Source organism: Anthonomus grandis, chromosome 12 (assembly GCF_022605725.1).
Source record: "Anthonomus grandis grandis chromosome 12, icAntGran1.3, whole genome shotgun sequence".
Classification (NCBI taxonomy): Eukaryota; Metazoa; Arthropoda; class Insecta; order Coleoptera; family Curculionidae; genus Anthonomus; species Anthonomus grandis.
This window is the reverse complement of record NC_065557.1, coordinates 29,264,187-29,286,287: the sequence shown is the minus strand read 5'-3', so window position 1 is coordinate 29,286,287 and position 22,101 is coordinate 29,264,187. Positions and strand designations below refer to the sequence as shown.

The 22,101-nt window shown below is 32.6% G+C and overlaps 1 protein-coding gene across 1 annotated transcript; it reads right to left on the bottom strand.

The window, feature by feature from the left end:
- Window positions 1–19,804: 19,804 nt before the first annotated feature.
- On the bottom strand, window positions 19,805–21,853 carry LOC126742845 (uncharacterized). Its single transcript, XM_050449652.1, has one exon. The coding sequence runs from the start codon at window positions 21,851–21,853 to the stop codon at window positions 19,805–19,807; it is 2,049 nt and encodes a 682-aa protein (XP_050305609.1).
- Between the last annotated feature and the right edge of the window lie 248 nt (window positions 21,854–22,101).

Below are 22,101 nucleotides of genomic sequence, written 5' to 3'. Positions count from 1 at the left end.
TCTTTCTAATTTTTAAATTGTATACTTTAAAGTTGGTCAAGATAAGAAGATTCAGTATAATAAAATAAAATAATATATTTTTCGCCTTCACTCAAAAAGTTTACTTTATTGACTTTTACAGATGAGGCAGTAAAATGATTAATAGGGAGTAAAATGATGAAGTTTACTACACGAGGTTTAGCGAAGACAGTAATTTTAAAACGCCTATTTTACTCTAATAAATAACTATTATTATTTGTTATGGTACTATTTTTAAGGTTTTATCTCAAAGTAATTATTGTTTGGGAATTTGACTATTTAAACCGGTATTATATATTTTTATTCTTTAAATTTAATTTTCAGTTTTCAAAAATTAACTTTGTACATCACCTCATAGTTTTACCACCTTACACATTTTTCATTTACCTAAAAGTCAGAAAATTATAGTTTTTGGTTAACTGTAATTTTCATTGCCGAATAGTTCCCAATTAAAACTTGACATAGATATAGATTCTAGGTGATGTTCATTTCACAGGTATTCAGCTGTAACTTTGCGTAAAAATACACGTATTTATACCTGGCTGTTCTAGGATCCACAGTTAAAGACCCATGAAACGAACTTTAGGTACAAGGTGTTTCATTTAAGAGAAAAAACGGCACATTTTTTACTTTTTTCCGTATATTTACAAAATTGAAGATAGCCAATCGACGTATTTTAACTCGGAGAATTTGAAAATCGTAATAAGAAAACAATGTCGTCAGTCTTTTTTGTTTTTTATGGAATTGTTTTCTTATTACGATTTTCAAATTCTCCGAGTTAAAATACATCGATTGGTTATCTTCAATTTTTTTAAATATACCGGGAAAGTCAAAAAATATGACGTTTTTCCTCTTAAATGGAACACCCTGTACTTACTTACTAAGGCACTGTTAAGGTTGAGTATGTTTATAGAACTCTAGGACTTATTGTGTTGCTCAGCCGAGTCGCAGCCGCCAAATTAAAATTTTTAACACAGCCAAGCGATCGGCCAGATTTCAACGCGTAATTTCACCGATGGATCCTCGCTCGAAAAACGGGGATCCTTTTAGGTGGTCAAAAAATTTACACGGTATGGATTTTCTATAGTTTACTATTATTTTCTTTGGTATAATACAATAATATTAATAAAGTAATATGTTAATAAGGTAATCTTACGGCCTATGACCTCAGTTAAAGAAAAGTGACATAGATCTAAAATATTGATTGGCACAGGTTTATACTCATTTTTGATTGCCAGAAGGACGCCTTCTCCAGTGAAATTGCGATGGGCTTGAAGATTCCGATCCATCCTAAAAACGCAGTGTAAGTTTGAAAAAAGTTCTGAGCAGCCAAGTTTCACTTATACCATAGATATCATAAAAATCATTACCCACAGCGTTGTATATTGAATCAGTTTTTGTATTATAGGCATGAATATTTTGGTAATAAATAAGCATTTCCTTTTGACAAGAAGCCGACTCTATTGATTTAAAGATATTATTTCAAAAGCAACAGAAATGTGTGTGAAAGTTTCAATCTCCTTAAGGTTTTTAGCATTCCTTATAAAATTATGAACAATGTTATGAAAAAAAAAAGAAAAAAAAAGATGGCGTGCTAACGAACAACACGTAGTCTTCGTCGCTCTACAATTTTTGTAAAAAGTTAAGTTTAAAGTGAGTTTTTAGTACCAGTGTTGTGATCTAAGGGTAGCGGAAGAGGCCTTTTTTATATTTTGTTTCCTGTCTATTTACCTGCCGCCATCATGGTTCTTTCATCCAGTGACATTCGAGAGATCAAGTCTGTTATTATAGGAGACTGTTATTATAGGAGTTTTTACCGATAAATTTCTAGAAGAAATAGCTGGTAAGGTTGCAAACATGGTCGAAAAAAAGTTTGAAGAGCAAATTCTTCTTCGTACAAAGGAAATTGCTTCAGCAAAAATGAAAATCTCCGCCCTACAGAAAGAAACTAAACTATTGCGTAGCCTTTTGGATGACCAAAAACAGTCCCTGCGCATTAACAACATTCGCATTTTTGGATTTCAATCTGGTCAGAATGAAAACCTGCAGGAAAAAGTAACTACACAATTTAATGACAAAATGAATGCGAACATTCCAAATTCTGCCATAAAAAAAATGCTATAGGATCGCACCAAAATTACAAAGCAATAAGCCGCCGGCAGTACTAGTGCAGTTTGCATCTGAAGCAGCCTGGGCATCAGTTCTCAAACAGCGAAAATTGTTGAAATCTACGGGTATCTAAATAAAAGAGGACCTAACAAAAGATCGATTGCGATTATTCGAAAATGCGGTTAAAGTGTTTTCTTACAGGAGTGCTTGGGTTTTGCATGGTAGTGTATATGTGAAGTGTAAGGATAATATAGTGCATCAAATTTCCATACAGCAAGATCTAGATGACATTGTTAAAACTCAAAACTAAAAGGTACTGTAAACTCCTTAAATATTGTTTTTTTTTGGATTGTTAATACATATTTTTTATTTATTAAACTTAAGAGCATAGAAAGACTCGGATTTAAGAGTAATAGGTATATTACTTCTATTTATATGCTATTTTTTGTTTTGATTTTGCATTAGAAGATTTACATTTTTGTTATTTTTAGAGAATTTACTTGTGTAAAATGAAAATTGGACACCTGAATATTAGATCAGTGTTTACTAACTTTAATGATTTTAGAATTTTATTTGAGGCTCCAAACTTTGATATATTTTTTTCTCACCGTAACATGGTTATCTGAAAATGATAAATCTGATGTTTTTCAAATTCAGGGTTACAAGTTTTTACGGTGCGACCGAGTTGGTAGGGGTAGAGGTATAGCGGCTTATGTCAGGAATAATATTAAACTTTAATAACAAACTTTTTCTTTTGATTTTAACCTAAGTAATGAACTTGAATATTTGTTTTTAAAGGTTACCTTAAAGTCTCTTAGTTTGGCAGTTGGGGCTATGTATAGACCTCATGATCGAAATATGAATAGTTTTATATCAGATTGTAATAATGTTTTTTCCTACTTATGTCCCATTTTTGATCAGGTCATATGTTTGGGAGATTTTAATTCAGATTTTTTTGACCTTGGCAATCCCATTGCTTCCTGTTTGCAGTCTTAAAACTTGAGTCAAGTAATTAGTGAGCCAACTAGGACTACGCAATATACTAGCAGACTTCTGGATCCTATATTTTTAACCTGTCCTGATCGGGTAATTTCATCTGGTATCTTAGATACAAACCATGGTTCGGATCATAGCCTGACGTACTGTATTTTGAATATATCTATAACAAAAGTAAAACCTAGAATAATAAATATAAGAGACTATAAAATATAATTTAAAAGATAATTTTGAACAGGATTTAGAAGGAAAGGATTGACATAGCTTTTTAAGGGAAAATGATGTTGATAGAAAGCTTAATATTTTGAACCAGCATATTCTCTCTACTTTTGATCAGCATGCGTCTATTATAACCATAAAAGTCTCCAAATGCAAAGCACCCTGGCTTACTCCTAACTTAAAACTCATTATGAAACAAAGAGATAATGCTTTATAAAAATTCAAGCGAAGTCGTTTACAGATTGATTGGGATGAGTATAAACAACGTCGTAATTTTGCATTGACTTGCGTACGGAGGGAGAAAAAAGCCTATTTAGATAACTTAGCTAAAAATCACACTAATCCGAAACTTCTTTGGCAATCCTTAGGTGATTTAAATGTTAAAACCCTAAAGTCCTATGACCTATCTAAGGAATTATCTAATCCGCAAGAAATTAACAATTATTTTTACAGTTTTTTGCAAACAGTGTCACCTGACTGTGAAAATCAAATTAAATTTTTTAATAGCAATTTTTATAATTTAAATAATTGTTTAAAAATAGAATTTGCTACAATTGAGCAGATAAGTCATATTATTAATAAGGAATTACACTCTAATGCATATGCTCAATACTAATAATACTCTAATACTCTAAAATATTGTAGCTCATTTGTTGATAAATATATTACTCACCTCATAAACTACTGTCTAGAAAAGCAATATTTTCCTCGTCTTTGGCGTACTGCAATCGGTAGGTCTCTTAGAACATTAAAAGGCCTTTCAATGTTCTAAGATAGGCCTATTCCAAAGACATCCGACCCTAAGGACATTTCCGACCTTAGAATAGTCAGTATTTTGCCAACGTTTTCAAAAGTTTTTGAAAAATTTGTTCATAAACAAATATACCAATATGTATGTGAAAAAAATATAATTCCAAACTATCAGTGTGGGTTTAGAAAAAACTATTCAACGGCAACTGCTTTAGCTACAGTAATCAGTGATATAATTGAGGCCTATGATAAAGGTGATAACGTTATTTTAGCTCTTTTAGACTTTTCTCAAAAGCGTTTGACACCATTAATCATAAATTATTAATAGCTAAATTAAAATATTACGGCTTTCATTATTCGCTGATTAATTTAATATCTTCCTACCTAAAAGAAAGGTTTCAGTGTGTCTCGTGCAATGATAGGGTGTCTGATTCTATCTCCATTTTATCTGGTGTTCCTCAGGGTAGCGTGTTGGATCCTTTACTGTTTTTGGTATATACTTCTAGTATTTTGCAGTCAATAAAACATTGTAAACACATGCTGACGATACACAACTTTATTTTAATTTTCATTCTGCTGATGTTTTATTGGCAAATACATTAATTAATGAAGATCTAAAAATTGTAAGTGAACTCTCAGCATAACATAATTTAAAATTGAATGCCTCAAAATCTTTATTACTAATATTAAATTTGGCCCTAAAACGAGAATTGATTTTATTAGAGAGCATTTAGATGTAAATATTAATGGTGTAGTAATTCCAGTTGTTAAAACTGCAAGGAATTCGGGTATGTGGGTGGACACTGATATAAGATTTAAAACGCATGTTTCTAAGATTACACAAAAGGCCTACCTTTCGTTAAAACTTTTATATTCCAGCAGACATATCTTAAGCCAACAACTTCGAAAGAATCTATGTGAATCACTAGTGTTGTCAAATTTAAATTACTGCGATTTTATCTATGGACTATCCTTGGATATCAACACAAAGTATAGAATCCAGAAAGTTCAAAATACTCGCGCTAGACTTATATTTAGCTTAAGAAAGTTTGATCGTATTAGTGCTAAAATTGAGGAGTTGGGATGGTTAAGGATGGAAGATCGTACAGCTCTTCATGTGGGTAACTTTCTTCATAAATTAATGACATGCCCCATTGCTTTTTACTCATTAAAAGATAAATTTGTTTTAAGAACATTCGTACATTCACGAGTCCTACGTATTTCAAGTTCATTTACTATTCCTCGTCATCGGATGGCCTTATTTAAACGAAACTTTGTGTAGAACAGTATTAAATTATATAATAGGATTCCTGACAGGTTAAGATCTTTAACATATACCAAGTTTAAAGAAGCGTTTAGAGTTTTTATTATAAACCAGGAATTATGAAAGGTGAGTGCATCAGTTATTAAATTATTATTTTGTTAAATTTTTTATGTGTTACAATGATTATTATTATTGTTTAAAAATGATAATATTTTTTTTTGTCTAAAACTTGTAATATTTAGACATTATCAGTTTTTTTTTAAATTATTTTGGGTACTTTTAGGTCATTACTTTAATTTTGCTAGCCAAACACAATGTATTTTTGTTTTATCTCTTTTAAGTGTAAATCTTAATTTTCTTTTGTTAATAGTGTATTAGTAAATAAGCTATGGTGCTTCAGTGGTTAAGTATGAATAGCTACTGCAGCTAGACTTCGCCACTGCTTGCACCTATACCACTAAAATATTAAATTAATATTTTATACTACTTACTTATGTATTTTGTGGTATCTAATAAAAGACGATTTATTATTATTATTATTATTATTATTATTATTATTATTATTATTATTATTATTATTATTATTATTATTATTATGTCCTCGCCTTGGAATGATACTCTAAAAAAGCTAAATTTTTTACTTGAATGTCGGGGCAAATTATTTTAACGATCGTTGTGTTGGTAGTTTTTTCATTTTTCCTCTCCTTTATTTCGGCTATGATTCGGCTCAAAGTTGGCAGGATGTAAAGAAGAAATCTTTAAAATGCGAGAGAAGAAATTTTAAAGTTGCTCGCGCTTAAGTCAGTTATTTTACCTTCAACTTCGGTAATTTTGTTAAATAGCTTGGCCATTTCCGTTTGAAAGTAGTTCCTAAAAGTCGCGAACTGCTTGATATTGGTATCACACTGCCTGCACATAATTTTGATAGCGTGCATTTTGTTTCGTATGAAGCGCGTGTATTCGTCCCTGGTGACGGTGCAGGCGACATGCATCTTCCTTTTACGTCCATCGCACTGAATGGTAGGTTGACGAACCGCATCCGATGTCCGCAGTAAAGTTCTGGCACTCTCAGAAAAGTATGATCAAGTGACCACATGCACATACAAATGTAGGAGCAGAAGATTTTAAATGGCCGTGGGCATCTTGATTCCAACGTAAACAACACTAGTAGTACTTGCCTTAGGACTTGATGTTCTCTAAACTCGTATAATATACTGGTACTTGAGTAATCCAAGGCACTATTTTACTGAGATATGTAATTAACAAGATATTATTATCTATTGTCTAAACTCTTGAAAACTGGAGGAAACTAGGTGATATTATAAATTTATCTAAAATATGAAATAATAGGCCTAATTCTCCTTAATTTGAAAAAACCTCGTCCATAATATTAAAAAAACCTATGTAAGTAGAGAAAAAAATGAAAAACTCTCGGTCTCAAAATAAATAACATTAATAGCTAGAGATAATAATAATAAATAATACGAATAAATAATATTTATTTTGAGACTTAATTCTTTTTAGTTGGTGCAATATACAATATACAATATTGTTAAACGTTTCACCTGGGCAGCTTAGGCAGAGACATCTTTTCCGTATACTATCCTGGAAACCAACAGGTTTTTCAACAAAAACAAATATTAAAAAAAATATATATAACAATTATATAATTTAAATTCTGAAAACATGTATCACAAATATTAAAAATTACTCCTAAATATTTAAAAAAAAACTCTATATTAACAATAGCTTAATTATGTTTAAATATAGTCAACATTGTATTGCAAACAATTTTTAGGATTTTACACTATTTCGCGTAATAAGTAATCAATCTTAATTTTTAAAATGAAGACAAAATAAAGAAAAAAGTTTCTAGTTATATGTTTCTGATAGTATGAACGTATGTCGTAAATATGTTAGATTTTACACTTGAGGACGGTAAAGTTAAAAGAAAAAAACTTACTTTTTCGAAAAATTTGATATAGATATTTTTTTAAAGATTGGTGGGCAGTTTCTAAGCATCCATAGCATTTTTTCTATATACAATTTAATATTTCATATTCGCCATTGACATTCGCGCGGGCTTTGAACTGAACATTTTTAAAAGAAAAGAGTACGCTACTGTTTTTTTTTTAATAAATTAAAACCTATTTTTTGGAATATATAAGTATAAAATACATTTTAAAATGTATTATATAAAATATATAATACATTTTAGATTTGGAATACACAAAATTACTGTTGTGAAACCTACCTTGTTTTTGTTAATCTTCTCTCATGGAAGAACCTTCCTTTTTTGCAACACCAATTATTGTTGTAAAAAGGGTTTTGCTAATGTTTACTGGTAGAGATAATTAATGTAGTTTCTGCAAAAGGTCTTTATTAGAATCTGTATTCTTACATCGACACGTGCACGCTGGGCCTGATGTCTGGTGGCCAATGATATAGGTAAATTTGGATACCTTTACCGAGGTATAGTAAAATATTTAAGTTAAAAAAATTAAACGATTTTGACTGATTGACTTCTAATGAGTATTGTACTAGAAAAATTGTTCTAAAGAAATTATTTGAAGAGGTTGGGTTTACAGACACTTATGATAGGCAGATCTAACATCTATTAATAAAAAAATAAATCAAGATATTTTTATCAAAATTCTTTTTTTTAATAAGAAAAAAAAAGTAAAACTAAAAAAAATTCACATATTTTTCATATAGATACTGTGTATAACCACTTTTTATTTAGATTTCTGTTTTTTTTTTTAATTAACTGATGTTGAAAGTTTTAAATAAAGTTGCATATATGCTCACGGCAGCTTATCAGTCTGGTGAATATTAACTAGTGGTGGGTTGGCATAAATTATTCTAGATATGCTTACCTTTTAAATTGTGGGCGCATCCAGTTTAATGTGTTTATTTAAAGAGCACTTATAAGAATGTTAAGAAATATAACCCATAGTAAAACACAAAATAAGCTTCAATTATGAACAGAACAATATATTATAAAAATATGCTATTTCTGGTCAATGTTCATTGTTCAAACTTTCACTTAAATAAATCATTCTTGTTAAAAGTACAACTTCTGAAATCAAAACTTTAAGTACTAAAAATCTAAAATATTTAAAAAATCAATTACTTGCTAGTATGTAACTAACCTTTAACTAACCCTTAGGCCAAAGTCAGTTACATACCGCACATTACACTGTACAACTAAATCAAATAAAAAATAAATATACCTTTCAGTGCGGTTGCTAACGCCTAATACTGTATGAAAATCAGGATAGTGTGTTTAAAAGGTATTGAATAAATTATTTTAGGTAGATATGTAAATTATCAAGAAAGAACTATAGACACTAGAAAATAATTAATAAATTAAGGAGCCATCAAACGATATAAATTAGCCAATATGACTAGCCCTGAAATCAAAATAACAAATCAGAAATAATGACATTGCTTACACGTTCCATTTATCTTCCTTGATCTGGTAACCCATTGTGCAGATTCAAGGATAGCAGCTGACTCAGGTTTAATCAATAATGTAATAAAGAAGCAATAAATCCTGATAAACCCTTAATTTATGATGGGAACTGGGAATAGCATCTGAGATGGCTCGGGAGGGTCTTGGGATGGCGCTTAAAACTAAGATCTCACTTAAGACTTGATTTAGGCTCCGTCATAAGATCTGGTTTATGACACGGCATAAAACCTTAAAATTAATACGTGAAACCTAAAAAATCGCGGCCTTAAAACCACGAGTATTATTGAGTATTGTAAAACCACGTTTAATAAAGGATAGGAATCAAGCTTACCTCGTTGGAGGTTCCATGTTGGAGGTTCCTTAATAAAGCGTATTAAAGTAATCTTTCACATTCTCAAACTCAAACTCAAACTCAAAAATGCTTTATTGTCAATATAAACATAGAAGTTGTAGACAAAGCCAATAGACTGTACATTAAAGGAATAAAAACAAGAAACTAATTTAAAACAAAACAAAAATATATAAAACTTTGAAAAATACTTAAATGCTAATCATTAAAAAATTCACTTAAACTATAGTATGCTTTAGTAGCAAGAAATATTTTCGTCCTTATACTTAGGCTTTTTTCAGTCTTAAGTTGTCTTATTTCTAGTGGAAGTTTATTAAACAGCTTTCTACCTCCATATATGATAGAGCTACGGACAAGTTCAAAATGAGGAATGAGTAGCCTCAACAAATAATTTTGTCGCGTATTATAGTGGCTTCCTAAGTGGAGTTCCTGTTTATATTTTCTAAAAACTAAGCAAACTGTTTCCAAAATAAAGATACAACACAGGGTTAAAATAATATGACTTACAAAAAGCGGGCGACATGAGTCACGAGGCTTGGCCCCACATAGATATCTAATGGCCCTTTTCTGGAATACAAACACTGAACTAAAAAGTGAATTTGAACATGAACCCCAAAAGCAAATTCCATATCGAAGGTGCGACTCGATTATCTCGAAGTAGGCAGACCTGGCGATGGAGAAATTAAGACTAGTGGCAATAACCCTTAGAACGTAGCAGCCTGATGAGACTTTTCTACATACATTCACAATATGGTCTTCAAATTTAAGGAACTTGTCTATGGAAAGACCCAAAAACTTACTGAACGGTGGCATGGTGAAGGCTTCATTATTTAAACATATATCATTTGTATTACATTTAAAATTAAGGATATTTCTTTTGGAAACATTAAATGTCAAAAAATTTGCATCACACCAGTCTTTTATTTTTAACAAATCTGCACGTATATTGGCCTCCATTTGAGAAACATCAGAGTCGTGCCAGAGGATGGTGGTATCATCGGCAAACAATGCAAATTTGCCAGTTACCTGCAGTTGTGGCAGATCGTTCACATAAATGAGAAAAAGTAAAGGACCAAGTACTGATCCTTGCGGAACACCCACATTTATATTAAGTTCCTTAGAGATACCGCCATTAAATTTGACAGCCTGAACACGATTTGATAAGTAGGAACGAAACCACTCAAGGGCAGTTCCTCTGAAACCATAGAGCTCCAGTTTCATCAGCAGCACTCTGTGACTCACGCAGTCAAATGCCTTGGACAAGTCACAGAATACCGCTGCTGCAACTTCACCAACATTCAGTCGGTTGTACAGGTGCTCTAGAAAGCTAAAGATAGCATCATTTGTGCTCACAGACTCACGAAAGCCAAACTGCTGAAGACTCAATAGATTGCATTTTTACATTTTTAGCATTGATTGTTATATACTGATTTTCGTGTTGGTTAAAATTCGTACAGAAGTAATCTATCAGTGAGGAAGAAAATGCTGAAATCCGGGTTGGCTGATCCACGTTCATCTTAAAATTAAATGAGTTTAACAGATTAAAAAGCATTCGATTTGATCCATTAGATTTGTCTAAAATATTTACATTAAGATCGCTAGTCACAATTAACATCGCATTAACCGAAATTTCACTTAAAAGGATCTCCAACTTCTCTACAAACAAATCTAAATTACCAGATGGATCGATACAATCCTAAAATATACAAATTTAACTTACTGCTAAATACGATAGAAAACTCTCACACCTTTTCAATCAATAGATGATCAAATCTGTCAATAGTAATAAACACAAATTTAGTTAAAAAAGCTTTCTCTAACATAATAAGAGTACCACCATGTGTATATTGCTTGCGTGAAAATTTGGAGATTAGTACATAACCAGGGATATCAATAGGCTCGTCAGACCTCAACCAGTGTTCAACAAGAATGAACACACTAGGAAAGTTAACCGATTCTAAAAATAGTTCCAATTCGCTAACTTTTGAACGCACAGATTGAAGCATTAAGAAATGCTAGGGAAACTTGATTATGGTGGGAGTTTCTATTAAAAAAGAAGATCCAATAGCAAGGGTGTCTATAGATTGGTCTAGTTGAGGCGTAACCGAAGACCTACCTTCGATCAAGGGTGTATCGCGGATTATCCCACTATTGCTAATACCTAAAGATGCTAATACTTATTTGAATGACAGAAAAGTATTTTTAACATATAAAGATAAAAGTTTGCACATAGATTTGGCAGAATGACGGTACCTAAAATTTTGTCTGACATCAGTCATTATTCTCACAGAAAAGTTACGGTTATAGATAAAAGAATTCATAAAATGAATTGTATTGTAATATCTGCTTTTTGAGCACTTATTAAAATCGCATTAAATGCAGACAATTACATTAGTTATCCTGCTCATTGATAGCAAGGATTTTATTTGGGAAAAAAGATGGTAATGTACAAGAAAAATCAAGACAAACAACAATAACATCATTCTCCGTATAGTTAACAATTAGCGGAAACGCATAATTACATAAGGTCTGGGCTGTAACATTACTAAACACATAACCACAGGTGTTGTTTGACGAGCTCAGGATACCTGAGAGAAGAGAAGAGAAACCTCTAGCACTAGAATCACCATAAATTAGTACATTTGATTTTGCTCGTGGGTTGAAATGCGCTTTTGCTAAGCAGTTTGTAGATTTTGATTGAAGATTTGTAGTCGTCAAATCTTTTAAGTTACTGCTAGCGTTTCTATTTAGAGACAGGATACCCTTCTCCGCTTCAAAAGTTTTAATTGATGTTAACATGTGCGTATTAATGCAATTTAAGTTTTCAATCTCTGTCTGCATACTCTTAATCTTGTTTTTGTGATATTCAGTTTCCTTTTCAAGCATTGTAATGGTATTAATCAAATTTTGATTAAGATCACTTAGCTCTTTTATCTTCTCTGAAAGTCCCTCATTTACCCTAGTATATGAATCCATTTGTAGTTGTATTTCTTTCTCTTTAGTTTTTAGATTCTGAATTTCATTCCTTAACGCATTATTTTGTTCATTTAAAGTTGCAATATGCAAAGAAAAATTAGCTTCTGCCTGTGAAACCTCATTATCAAATATGACTATTTCTACGCAGTCTCTCTAAATACCTGTCCTTTCCTTCCAGCTCCTTTAGCAAATGTTTATTTTTTTCGTCATATATCCTATTTTCACTCTCTCTTTCATTGTGACTATTTTGACATTGCTCTGAACATAAAATTTTGTAAATTCCTATTTTTACCACTTCTGTCATTCTTTCCAAACAACTTGGATGAAAAACAGAGTTGCAGACTATACAAATATAGTTTAAAAAGAGCTTATGTTTACAATACTTAAAACTGCGAGACATCCTGTGCTATTAAAATATTAAATTGATTTAAAACTTAATACATAAATTTACATAAAATTATTGATCTACCTACTTAATTCAGCAGATAATAATAAATGTAATTTAAAACGCCAAATAAATTCCCAGTAGCCTAGCCCAGTGCAACCACCTACTCAGTTCAGTGGCAGAACAAAGGTCAAGTTTCAGGGAAGTCAGGTCAGTCCAGTAATACAGGAAAAACCAACGCACTTCGAAAAAACAAACACACGAGTGCGATGAACCCAGAAATGCCAAACAGACCAAACCAAAACTATTTAAATGCCAAACAAATTCCCAGCAACTTTGTCCAGTGCAACCACCTACTCAGTTCAGTGGCAGGACAAGGCCAAGTTCCAGGGATGGCAGGTCAGTTTTGAAATACACGAGACAAACGCACGTCAAAAAAACAACAAACACACGAGTGCGGTGAACCTCGGAAAACCAAACAGAACGAACAAAACAAATCAAAACAAAACAAAACAAATGAGCAATTACTGGCAAACGCGTAGAACGAAAACACAACCGTTCAGCACGACTACTACGATACTACATTACATAGCCTAGTATCGCCATGAGTTAAATATGAGATTGATTCCCAACCTCGAGAGATTAAACTTGTTAACCTAAAGTAGATAATCCCTCGCAGGCCCATTTTTACAAGAATTGACAATACAACGTTACCTTGCTTAGCTTTAAGTTGCAGCGAGTACGGATATCAATCTAATTCCAAAAGGCAAAGTATTCAAATTACAGGAAAAACAACGCCAACAGGCAAATGCCAATACGTGCCAAAGTTGCCCAACAACAAAGTTGATCAACTGTTGCCCATAAATGCCAAAAGTTGATCCTTAAGCATGACGTAGGTGACCAATGAACCTGAGTCCAGTAAATTATTTAAAATTCAAAACGAAAAACAGCCTGCGCCATCTAGGAGTTCTTATTTTTACAATGCCAATAACTAGACACTAGATGTCGCGATCAGTACTATTCATATAATATAATATATTATAAAAGCAACCAAAAAAAAAAAAATAGAAACGCTACAGTGTTATAAGTAAAACGATTCAAACCACTTCTTAAAAATTGTTCTAGTTTCCACATCATTAATTAAAATAATCCTAATAGTTGAAAAAAAAAAAAAATTAATTGGACACTATTATACTAATTGTATTATTGTATTTAAATGAAAGCATATTCTCTTGAGAAAATTACCTAACAAGATCAATATACTATTTCTTTAAGGAAATTAAATTGTTATAGAAAATCGTAAAAGCTTTACTATTAAAATTACAAAATCGTTAGCTATCCATTAATTGTAAAATTATCTTGAAAGAATTATAATATCGCATTGTAAGAGCTATCGATTTAAATCAAGGGCGCTTTTGTATTCAGTAACGTTAATTATCCTGAATAGGTACTAACCGTCGCGGTTAGCCCACTTATCCACGTTTCCAAATGTGTTCGTTCCATTAGATATCTCGTTTCCTAAACTACAAATGCACGGACCTTTCTCATACACTTCCAGTTATACTCAAACTTTAGAATTAGTTGGGAAAGAAACAGATGCTGCAATATTCCATAATAGCCTTTATTTTGCTTTTATTAGAATAATAGTTTCATTATTTCCCATGTCTAGTAGGGACATCAATAGAGTTTAAGTAAACCATATCTATAAAATTTCTATGCTTACATTTAAATTAAATACTATATTTTATAATCATTATATAATTAAACAATTTTTTTATGATGTGTCTTAAATTTAGTAAGTAAGTTTAAAAAAATGCAGTAAAACTCCTGGATTGACTTATTTATTAGTTTTTATGCAGTAGAAATTTATCACAGTTTTAACACTTTTTTAAGTTTAAACTTTTAAATTATATGAATTGTTTGCAATAAGTCTTTTTTGCTTAGCTTTAAAACATATAATGTATAATATATTGTATATACATTTTTATAATGAACTATTATTATAACATAGTCATTTGGTTGGAATCTTTGGTTTGATACTCAAATCACAAAGCAGTGTCACCGCTAATTAAAAATTTTTATTTTACTATTGACACGTATTCCGCATTTGCACCTTTGGAAATGATAATTGCATCTTTGGAGAAAAAATAAAGAAGATCATTAGCAAAACACGTGTTAAGAGTAAAATAAAGTTTTTGTTCGTGGTAAAACTGCTTTGTGACTTCTGAAAGCTATAGTATTGATGATCGTACTCTAACTAAACTATTGGTCATATTATTCATTATTCTATGTTTAACTATATTAGAGCTCTCTGTGAGTAATAAAACTAATTCATCTAGTTAAACAAATATAGATAATTGCGTAGTGGCTGAAGATAAAATGTATTTTTTGGATTATACTATTGAACCAGAAACGGTTTTTATTAGGAGAGTGATAATGGTTTGGGTATAATATAACGATTTCGAGAGAAATCAACTCACTAGTTGTCATGTCGTCAATTTTGATAAATAAATTTACATAAATCAAAAACAGTTAGACTTATATATAGATATAGGACATTTTACATAAAAAGTATTTAGATTCTAATGCAGAATTCAAAAATGTAATTTAATATAGATAGTGCTCTCTTTAAATTAATCAAGTTGACACCCAATTACAGTATAGCCGAAAGTGCTGCTATCTTAAAAATATTTATTATACCTTTTACGCAAATGAGATTCAAACCAGTTCAAGACATCACCTCTAATTTCCAATTGGTTTAATTTATATAGCAGAATTTCTCTGTCTATCGTTTCAAAAGCTCGTTTAAAATCTCAGAATACCACTAAAACATATTTATTATTATCAATGGCTCTGAGAAAATCACATACAGATCGTGTTATCGTGAGCTACGTATTACCCAAAATAATGGCAACACCGCTTGGTTGCGGCTTGCAGGCGGCGGAATTTTTCGTTTTTATTTTTTGAACCGGGAGTCAGCAGACCTCACTTTGCTGTGTTACTGCACGTTGCATTAATAATTTTTGAGCATTATTTTCGTGTTTTTTTCACTATGGCTGTTTATACCCCTTCCGAAAGAGTTCAACTAATTAAATGGTTTTATGGAGGCAAATGAGCAGTACAATGTAGAGTTTTTTTTTTCAGTTTGAAACTACACCGATTCCTTGTGCAAAAACGGTTTTAAATGTGGTTACAAATTTTGAGACATCTTTTTGTCTTCAAGATTGTAAAAAATGCAACACAAAACATCAAGAACCACCTGTTGAAGTGGTCCGCAGGATATAAAACGGCGGGAAGAAATGGTTTGCAGTCCCCTAGAACTTGATTCGACACGGTCCACTAGAAGTGTTGGAGAGGAACTGGGAATGAGCAATAAAACTGTTCCTCATATCTGGAAAAAATATGGGTACAAATATTTCAAGTATTTAAAAACTCAGAAAATATTTCCTGAAGACCAGTGGCGAAGAATGGAATTTTGTGAAACCATGATGAAAAAGGCAAATGAAAACGAATATTTTTTTAAAAATATTTTGTTTTCTGATAAATCTTCTTTTCCATTACATGGCAAACACAATCCTTCCATTGAGGAGCAGACTTGCAAAATGCGGTTTGTTCAAAATTGTAAATTTTCAGGAAACATCAAAAACTAGTGCTTCGAATCGGTCTTACTTACCGAGTTAGGACTTTTACCAAAAAATTAGGAAAATTTAGGATCAGTAAATACTAGAATGGCAGACTAGAAGAAGTAAAAGTAACTTTGGTATTTTAGAAAAACATATGGACACAATGCTATTTGCCTGTCTAGAGTGGACAAAATGCCTTTTGATTGTCATTTGGAAAAACTTTTTGGGTAAAATTACCACCAAAAAATTAAGAACCATTTTCTTTAAGCAGTATTTTTATTTTTTAACAAACTCAAATGAAATTAACATCTTCCGTATCGTTACAATCACAGTCCTCATTTTCTTCAACATTGGTTTCAACCTCACACTGGCCTTCTAAAATTGGAACTAACCATTCCAATTCTGGATCCTGATTCCAGTTTTCTCCAGATAATGATGCCAATAATTTTTTTAAACTATCTACTTTTTTTTCCTTTATTTTATGACCTAAACCTAATTCCTGTAATTCTATTTGATCGAATCTTGCTCGTGGTTTTGGGAGTGATTGAAACTTTTTTGTTTCATCTGAATTGCAATATAGTAGCTCAGTTTTCAGCAAAATATTATGGGTGGAACTTTTTTTCTTTAACAAAAGTCTTCGACAAGAATGAATGTCAGTCCAAAGATACGATCGGCGGGAGATAAGAGTGACCTCTCATTGGAAATATAATTTCTATGTCCCTAATCTACTCACATGAAAACGTTTGATGCCAAAACATTAAAGCATGCACAACATGATTATTTTTATTTTGTCCTCCACACCTATCTGCAAAAAAACGGATTTTCGTCGCATTGTCTGGAAATGTAAGTTTTTTCAAAAAATCGATAAGAGCGGAAGATATCTCAGTCGCCCCTCTACCTGCTCGGTGCTCCATTGTGATTTAAACTTCACGAAAAAGTTATGAAACAAACACAAAATACTTGTACATAAACTAAAACCACACCAACAGAAATTAGGTTGTGAAACAAACATGTTTACATCTGGACCAAACACGATTTGTTTGTCTTGTGGACAAAATGCTTTTTGTTTGTTTAAGGGTGATGGACTAAATGCATTTTGCATGTCTAGGGGATTTTCGCAATATATTTTAAATGATACAAAATTCGATTTAAACGTCCAAAATGATGTGAAATAATAGAAATTCGGTTAAATAATGTTGCGCCACCTTTAGTTCAAAATGTGAAAATTTGGACAAACTGCGTTTTGCAACTCTGCTCCTCCATTGTTCGTTATTGGTCTCAGGAAGACGAGCACAGAAGTGTTCAGTTTCGTACCCAGTATCCTCAGAAATTGAATGTTTGGCCAGGTATTTTGGGCGACAATGTTATAGGGTCATTTTTTATTGATGGCATTTTAAACGCCCATGGCATTTTAAGTACCTTGAGTTGCTGCAATACCATGTTCTTCCTGCCATTCAAATCCTACCTGATGTAGACCTGGAATCGGTTTATTTTCAGCAAGATGGCTGTCTTATAACGCGGCTAGGGTAAAGGAATTTTTAATAAGTACTTTTCCTAACCGCCTTATTAGTGGGACTGGCGATATGAAATGGCCTCCTAGATCTCCAGATTTGTCTCCAAATGACTTTTGTCTGTGGGGTTACCTTAAGCAGACCATTTACAAGCATGAATTAGTAGAGCGTGATTAGTAGTTAGTAGACCAACAAATTTAGAGGAGTTGCGAAATAAAATTGTCGAAGGTGCCAATTCCATTTTACCTGAAACTCTTTTGGAGGTGCGAAATAGCTTTTACAATAGGTTAAGTTTTTGTTTAGCAAAAGAAGGCGGTTTATTTGAGCCTTTTATTTTAAAAATGATATGTTGTTAATTTTGTTTATTAGAGTTTTATTTCTGATTTTTTATTATATTTTTATCAGAGTTGATTTATCGAGTTTTCGTTACAGTAATTTAAGAGTTGCTATTACCATTATTTATTACATTTGGTGACTGTGGGATGTTGGTAACAATAGTATGTATACTTTCTATAAAATATTTATTAAATTCTTGTGCAATGCTTGCTTCATCGTTGACTAATTTTCTGTTGAAATTGATTTGATTGGTCAAAATATGCTTTTTACCTGGTAGTACAGCTTTAAGATTTTTCCATAGGTCTTTAGGATTCTTTTTGTTTTTGTCTATGCATTCTGCATAAAATTTTTCCTTCTCTATTCTAATTTTCTTTACAATAATATTCGTTTCAGTCACCAGACACCCTTATATCTATCTAAAACAAAACGGCCCTTTTATAAGTATTTCTTTCTCACATCATTGGTTTAATTCCAGACGTTATCAATTTTTTATCCACATATGATTCTGCATAATCTGAACCTTAGGGCACATTTAATCTACAAAAATCTCAATATTAGTGATCAATGAGTCAGATAGTAGATTTATGTTATGTATGAGCTATTCTTGTTGCAATCAATAGCAAGCACTTTTTCTTGTAGTAGATGCGAGTCGTAGTTTTTAAACGTTTTTTGATGTTTAACTATTCTGATAGTTTGCTTATTTTCTTGATTAAGAGATATGGACAAAATTGAGTGATCGCCTATTTTAGATATTAGATGTACCCTGTGCGCCAGATGTTTGTCATTGGTAACTATAAAATCGATTAATGTCTAGATGGTAGGAGTTATTCTAGTAGATGTTTCTAAAATTTGTGTACAACCATTTGTGTAAATTATATTTTTTATGTTGTTACTATAAAACGTATTTTTAAGAAGATTAAAGTTAAATTCCCCAACAATAATTGAAAATGCAGAATTCCCTTTGTTCCAAATAGGCTTGGCGGGATCTTTCTACTTGCGGGTGGATTAAAACACAAAAAGTTCAATTTTACAACTTTAATGTGATGGTTAAGGTTATGTTATAGTGGACTGTAACAGAGAGCATCGAAATGTTGAAACCCCTCCCAATGTCGACGGCTCCGTTGAGCTGAACGCGTGAACAATGCAACATTATTTTCTCTTTGACTATTGCACATAGAGAGCGTGGAGATTGTTGATGTGACGACGATCGCTTCTCCCTTCCAGTTCCGAGCCATAGCAAGCTACGAAATGTCAATGTCTATCTACGATAGTTGACGATCAAACAGAACAGTGGCGTAACACAATTAATTATATAAATAAAAACTGTTCATACCGCCGCCCTTGAAAGTACTAAGGCATCTTTCAACAACTTGGTTGATTAAAGAAAGGAGAAAGGTCACGCAACTTAAAACAAAGAGATTACAAAATAAATAACTTACATTACTAACAAAAAATTACCGTGAGGTAATTAAACATTGATACAAGTATTTTAACTAATTAACTTAAGTAAATAAAAAATAAAGTGTCATTGATTTGCTTATAAAATCAAGTAAAAGTCTTAAGTCATTCTAGAAGCCTTGAATTCGCAAGGCTCATCTGAAATAGGTAGAGGACAGATCTTAACGATACTGCGTTTAAAAATATTCCCGTTTGCAACACGAACACTAACAACACGTGTTATACCGTCCTTCCCGGGATGAAGATTGACAATTCTTGCAAGGGTCCATTTGGAAGGTGGGCTGTACTCTTCCTTCAGTAAAACAAGAGAGTCTTGGAGGCTTCCAGGGTCGGTCTTAAAGCGCCATTTTGATCGCTCGTGGAGGGTATGTAAGTACTGCTCTGACCATCTGCGCCAGAAATGTTGAAGAAATGTTGCCTGAAGATTGCAGCATGTGGTACCGGTTCAATCTGTTGATTGGCATAGTCTCCAAATCAATATCAGGTACTAGGTTTAAAGGATGGCCGACAAAGAAGTGTCCGGGAGTCAGAGATTCAAAATCATTGGGATCATTAGTAAGAGGTAAAAGGGGACGTGAGTTCAACACTGCTTCCACCTGAACTATGGAAGTGTAAAACTCCTCATAAATGAGGGGATTGTCATTTGATATTTTGACCCGCCGGAGGTGATGCTTAAACGATTTCACCACACTTACCCATAACCCCCCAAGATGCGGAGAAACAGCAGGGTTAAAATGAAACTGAATCATATTATTTCTAGCATATTCTTCAAACTCAGGGGATTGATTAAGGTTATAAATTTCCTGTAACTCACCATTAGCCACAACGAAATTTGTGCCATTGTCACAATACAGGTGCTGACATAAGCCACGACGAGAAACGAAACGCCTGAGCATGGCGAGAAAAGCGCGAGTAGTCAAATCTGACACCAACTCTAGGTGGACAGCCTTGGTGGCTAAACAAACAACTATACATAAGTAGGCTTTTATAAATTTTCGATTTCGAAGTTTTGAATCTTTTATCATGAAATACCCAGCATAATCCATACCGGTATGCGTGAACGGTCTAGAAGGAGTTACTCGAGGTTTAGGTAGGTCTCCCAGCAGGGTACTTAAAGGTTTAGGATTTTGTTTATAACAAGTAATGCATTTGTGAATTACAGTTTTCACAGCAGATTTTCCTTGAATGGGCCAAAATGTTTGTCTCACGAAAGACAATGTGGCCTGTGTACCAGCATGGAAATTTTTCTCATGAGTATGAAGGATAATTAAACGAGTAAATGGGTGTCTTTTTGGTAAGAGTATAGGATGTTTGGACTCATAGTTGAGAGAAGAGTATTCGAGCCGTCCTCCTACTCTCAGTATTCCGTTTTTATCAATAAATGGATTTAAAGCTTTTAATTTACTTTGAAAACGCAAACGATTTTTATTCTTTAAATCTCGGAGGTCAGAAGCAAATGCTTTTTCTTGAGTTATGATTACTAAAATGGTTAAGGCATGATTACGTTCAAATAACGTTAATTGTCCTATCTGACGTGTAGGTTTAGGTAACCTTAGATTCTGATAAAATCTAAAGCAATAAGCGACTACATTTATAAGTTTATTAAAATTCGAAAATAATTCCAAAATAGAAACTTTAGGCACAGTTGAAGCAACTATGATTGACTTAGGATTCATTTCGAGGGTGTCATTGTCGAAAACCTTGCGTGAGTAGTTGGAAATATGAGTATCTGTGGGCCAATATTCTGCGGGTTGACATAAAAATGATGGACCTTGCCACCACAAAGTATAAGATTTAAGCTCTTGTGGACTCATACCTCTTGATATTATATCAGCAGGGTTTTGATTTGATGTGATGTGATGCCAATCATCTATATCAGTAGTTTTCTGGACTTCAGATACTCGGTTACAAATATATGTTTTTAGTTGCCTTGGTTGTAGGGAAAGCCAGCATAATACAATTGTGGAGTCAGTGTAGTAGTACACCTTGTTTGGCTTACAATTCAGAGATTTTAGGATTTTGTCCATTAGCCTGGAGAGAAGTAAAGCTCCGCATAGCTCAAGGCGCGGCAATGATACAGCCTTTAAAGGAGCTACGCGACTTTTGGCAGAAAGTAAGTTGACGGAAATATTTTCTAGGGAGTCCAGGTTACGGACATAAACACATGCGCCAAAGGCATTTATCGAAGAATCACTGAAATCATGGAGTTTCAGGTAAGTATAATTTTTAATGGTTACTTGGCATGGAAGTTTGAAATACTCAACGAGTAACAAGTTGTAAGTAAAATTTTTCCTTATTCCAAAAATGTCTACAGGTACGGGATCATCCCAGCCAAGTTGAAGAAGCCAAAGCTTCTGCAAAAGAAGTTTTACTTGCAAGATCATAGGTCAAAGGAGTCCGAGAGGGTCAAATATTTGAGAAATCAGTGAAAGGATCACACGCTTGGTTACAATATTGGTATTTAGGTAATGGTAGAATTATAGATAAAGTTATCTTGTTCTGGATTCCAGGATATGCCTAGAGTTTTGTGATGATGGGTTGCATCTAAAGCAAGGGATTTATTTACATTATTTACAGGGTCATCCATGTCAGATAAGATTATCTTAGAGTTTGAATAGAATTTCCTTAAATC

Excerpts from the sequence above, each read along its gene's own strand:
- LOC126742845 (XM_050449652.1), bottom strand. The coding sequence starts at position 21,853 with ATGATCTTGCAAGTAAAACTTCTTTTGCAGAAGCTTTGGCTTCTTCAA.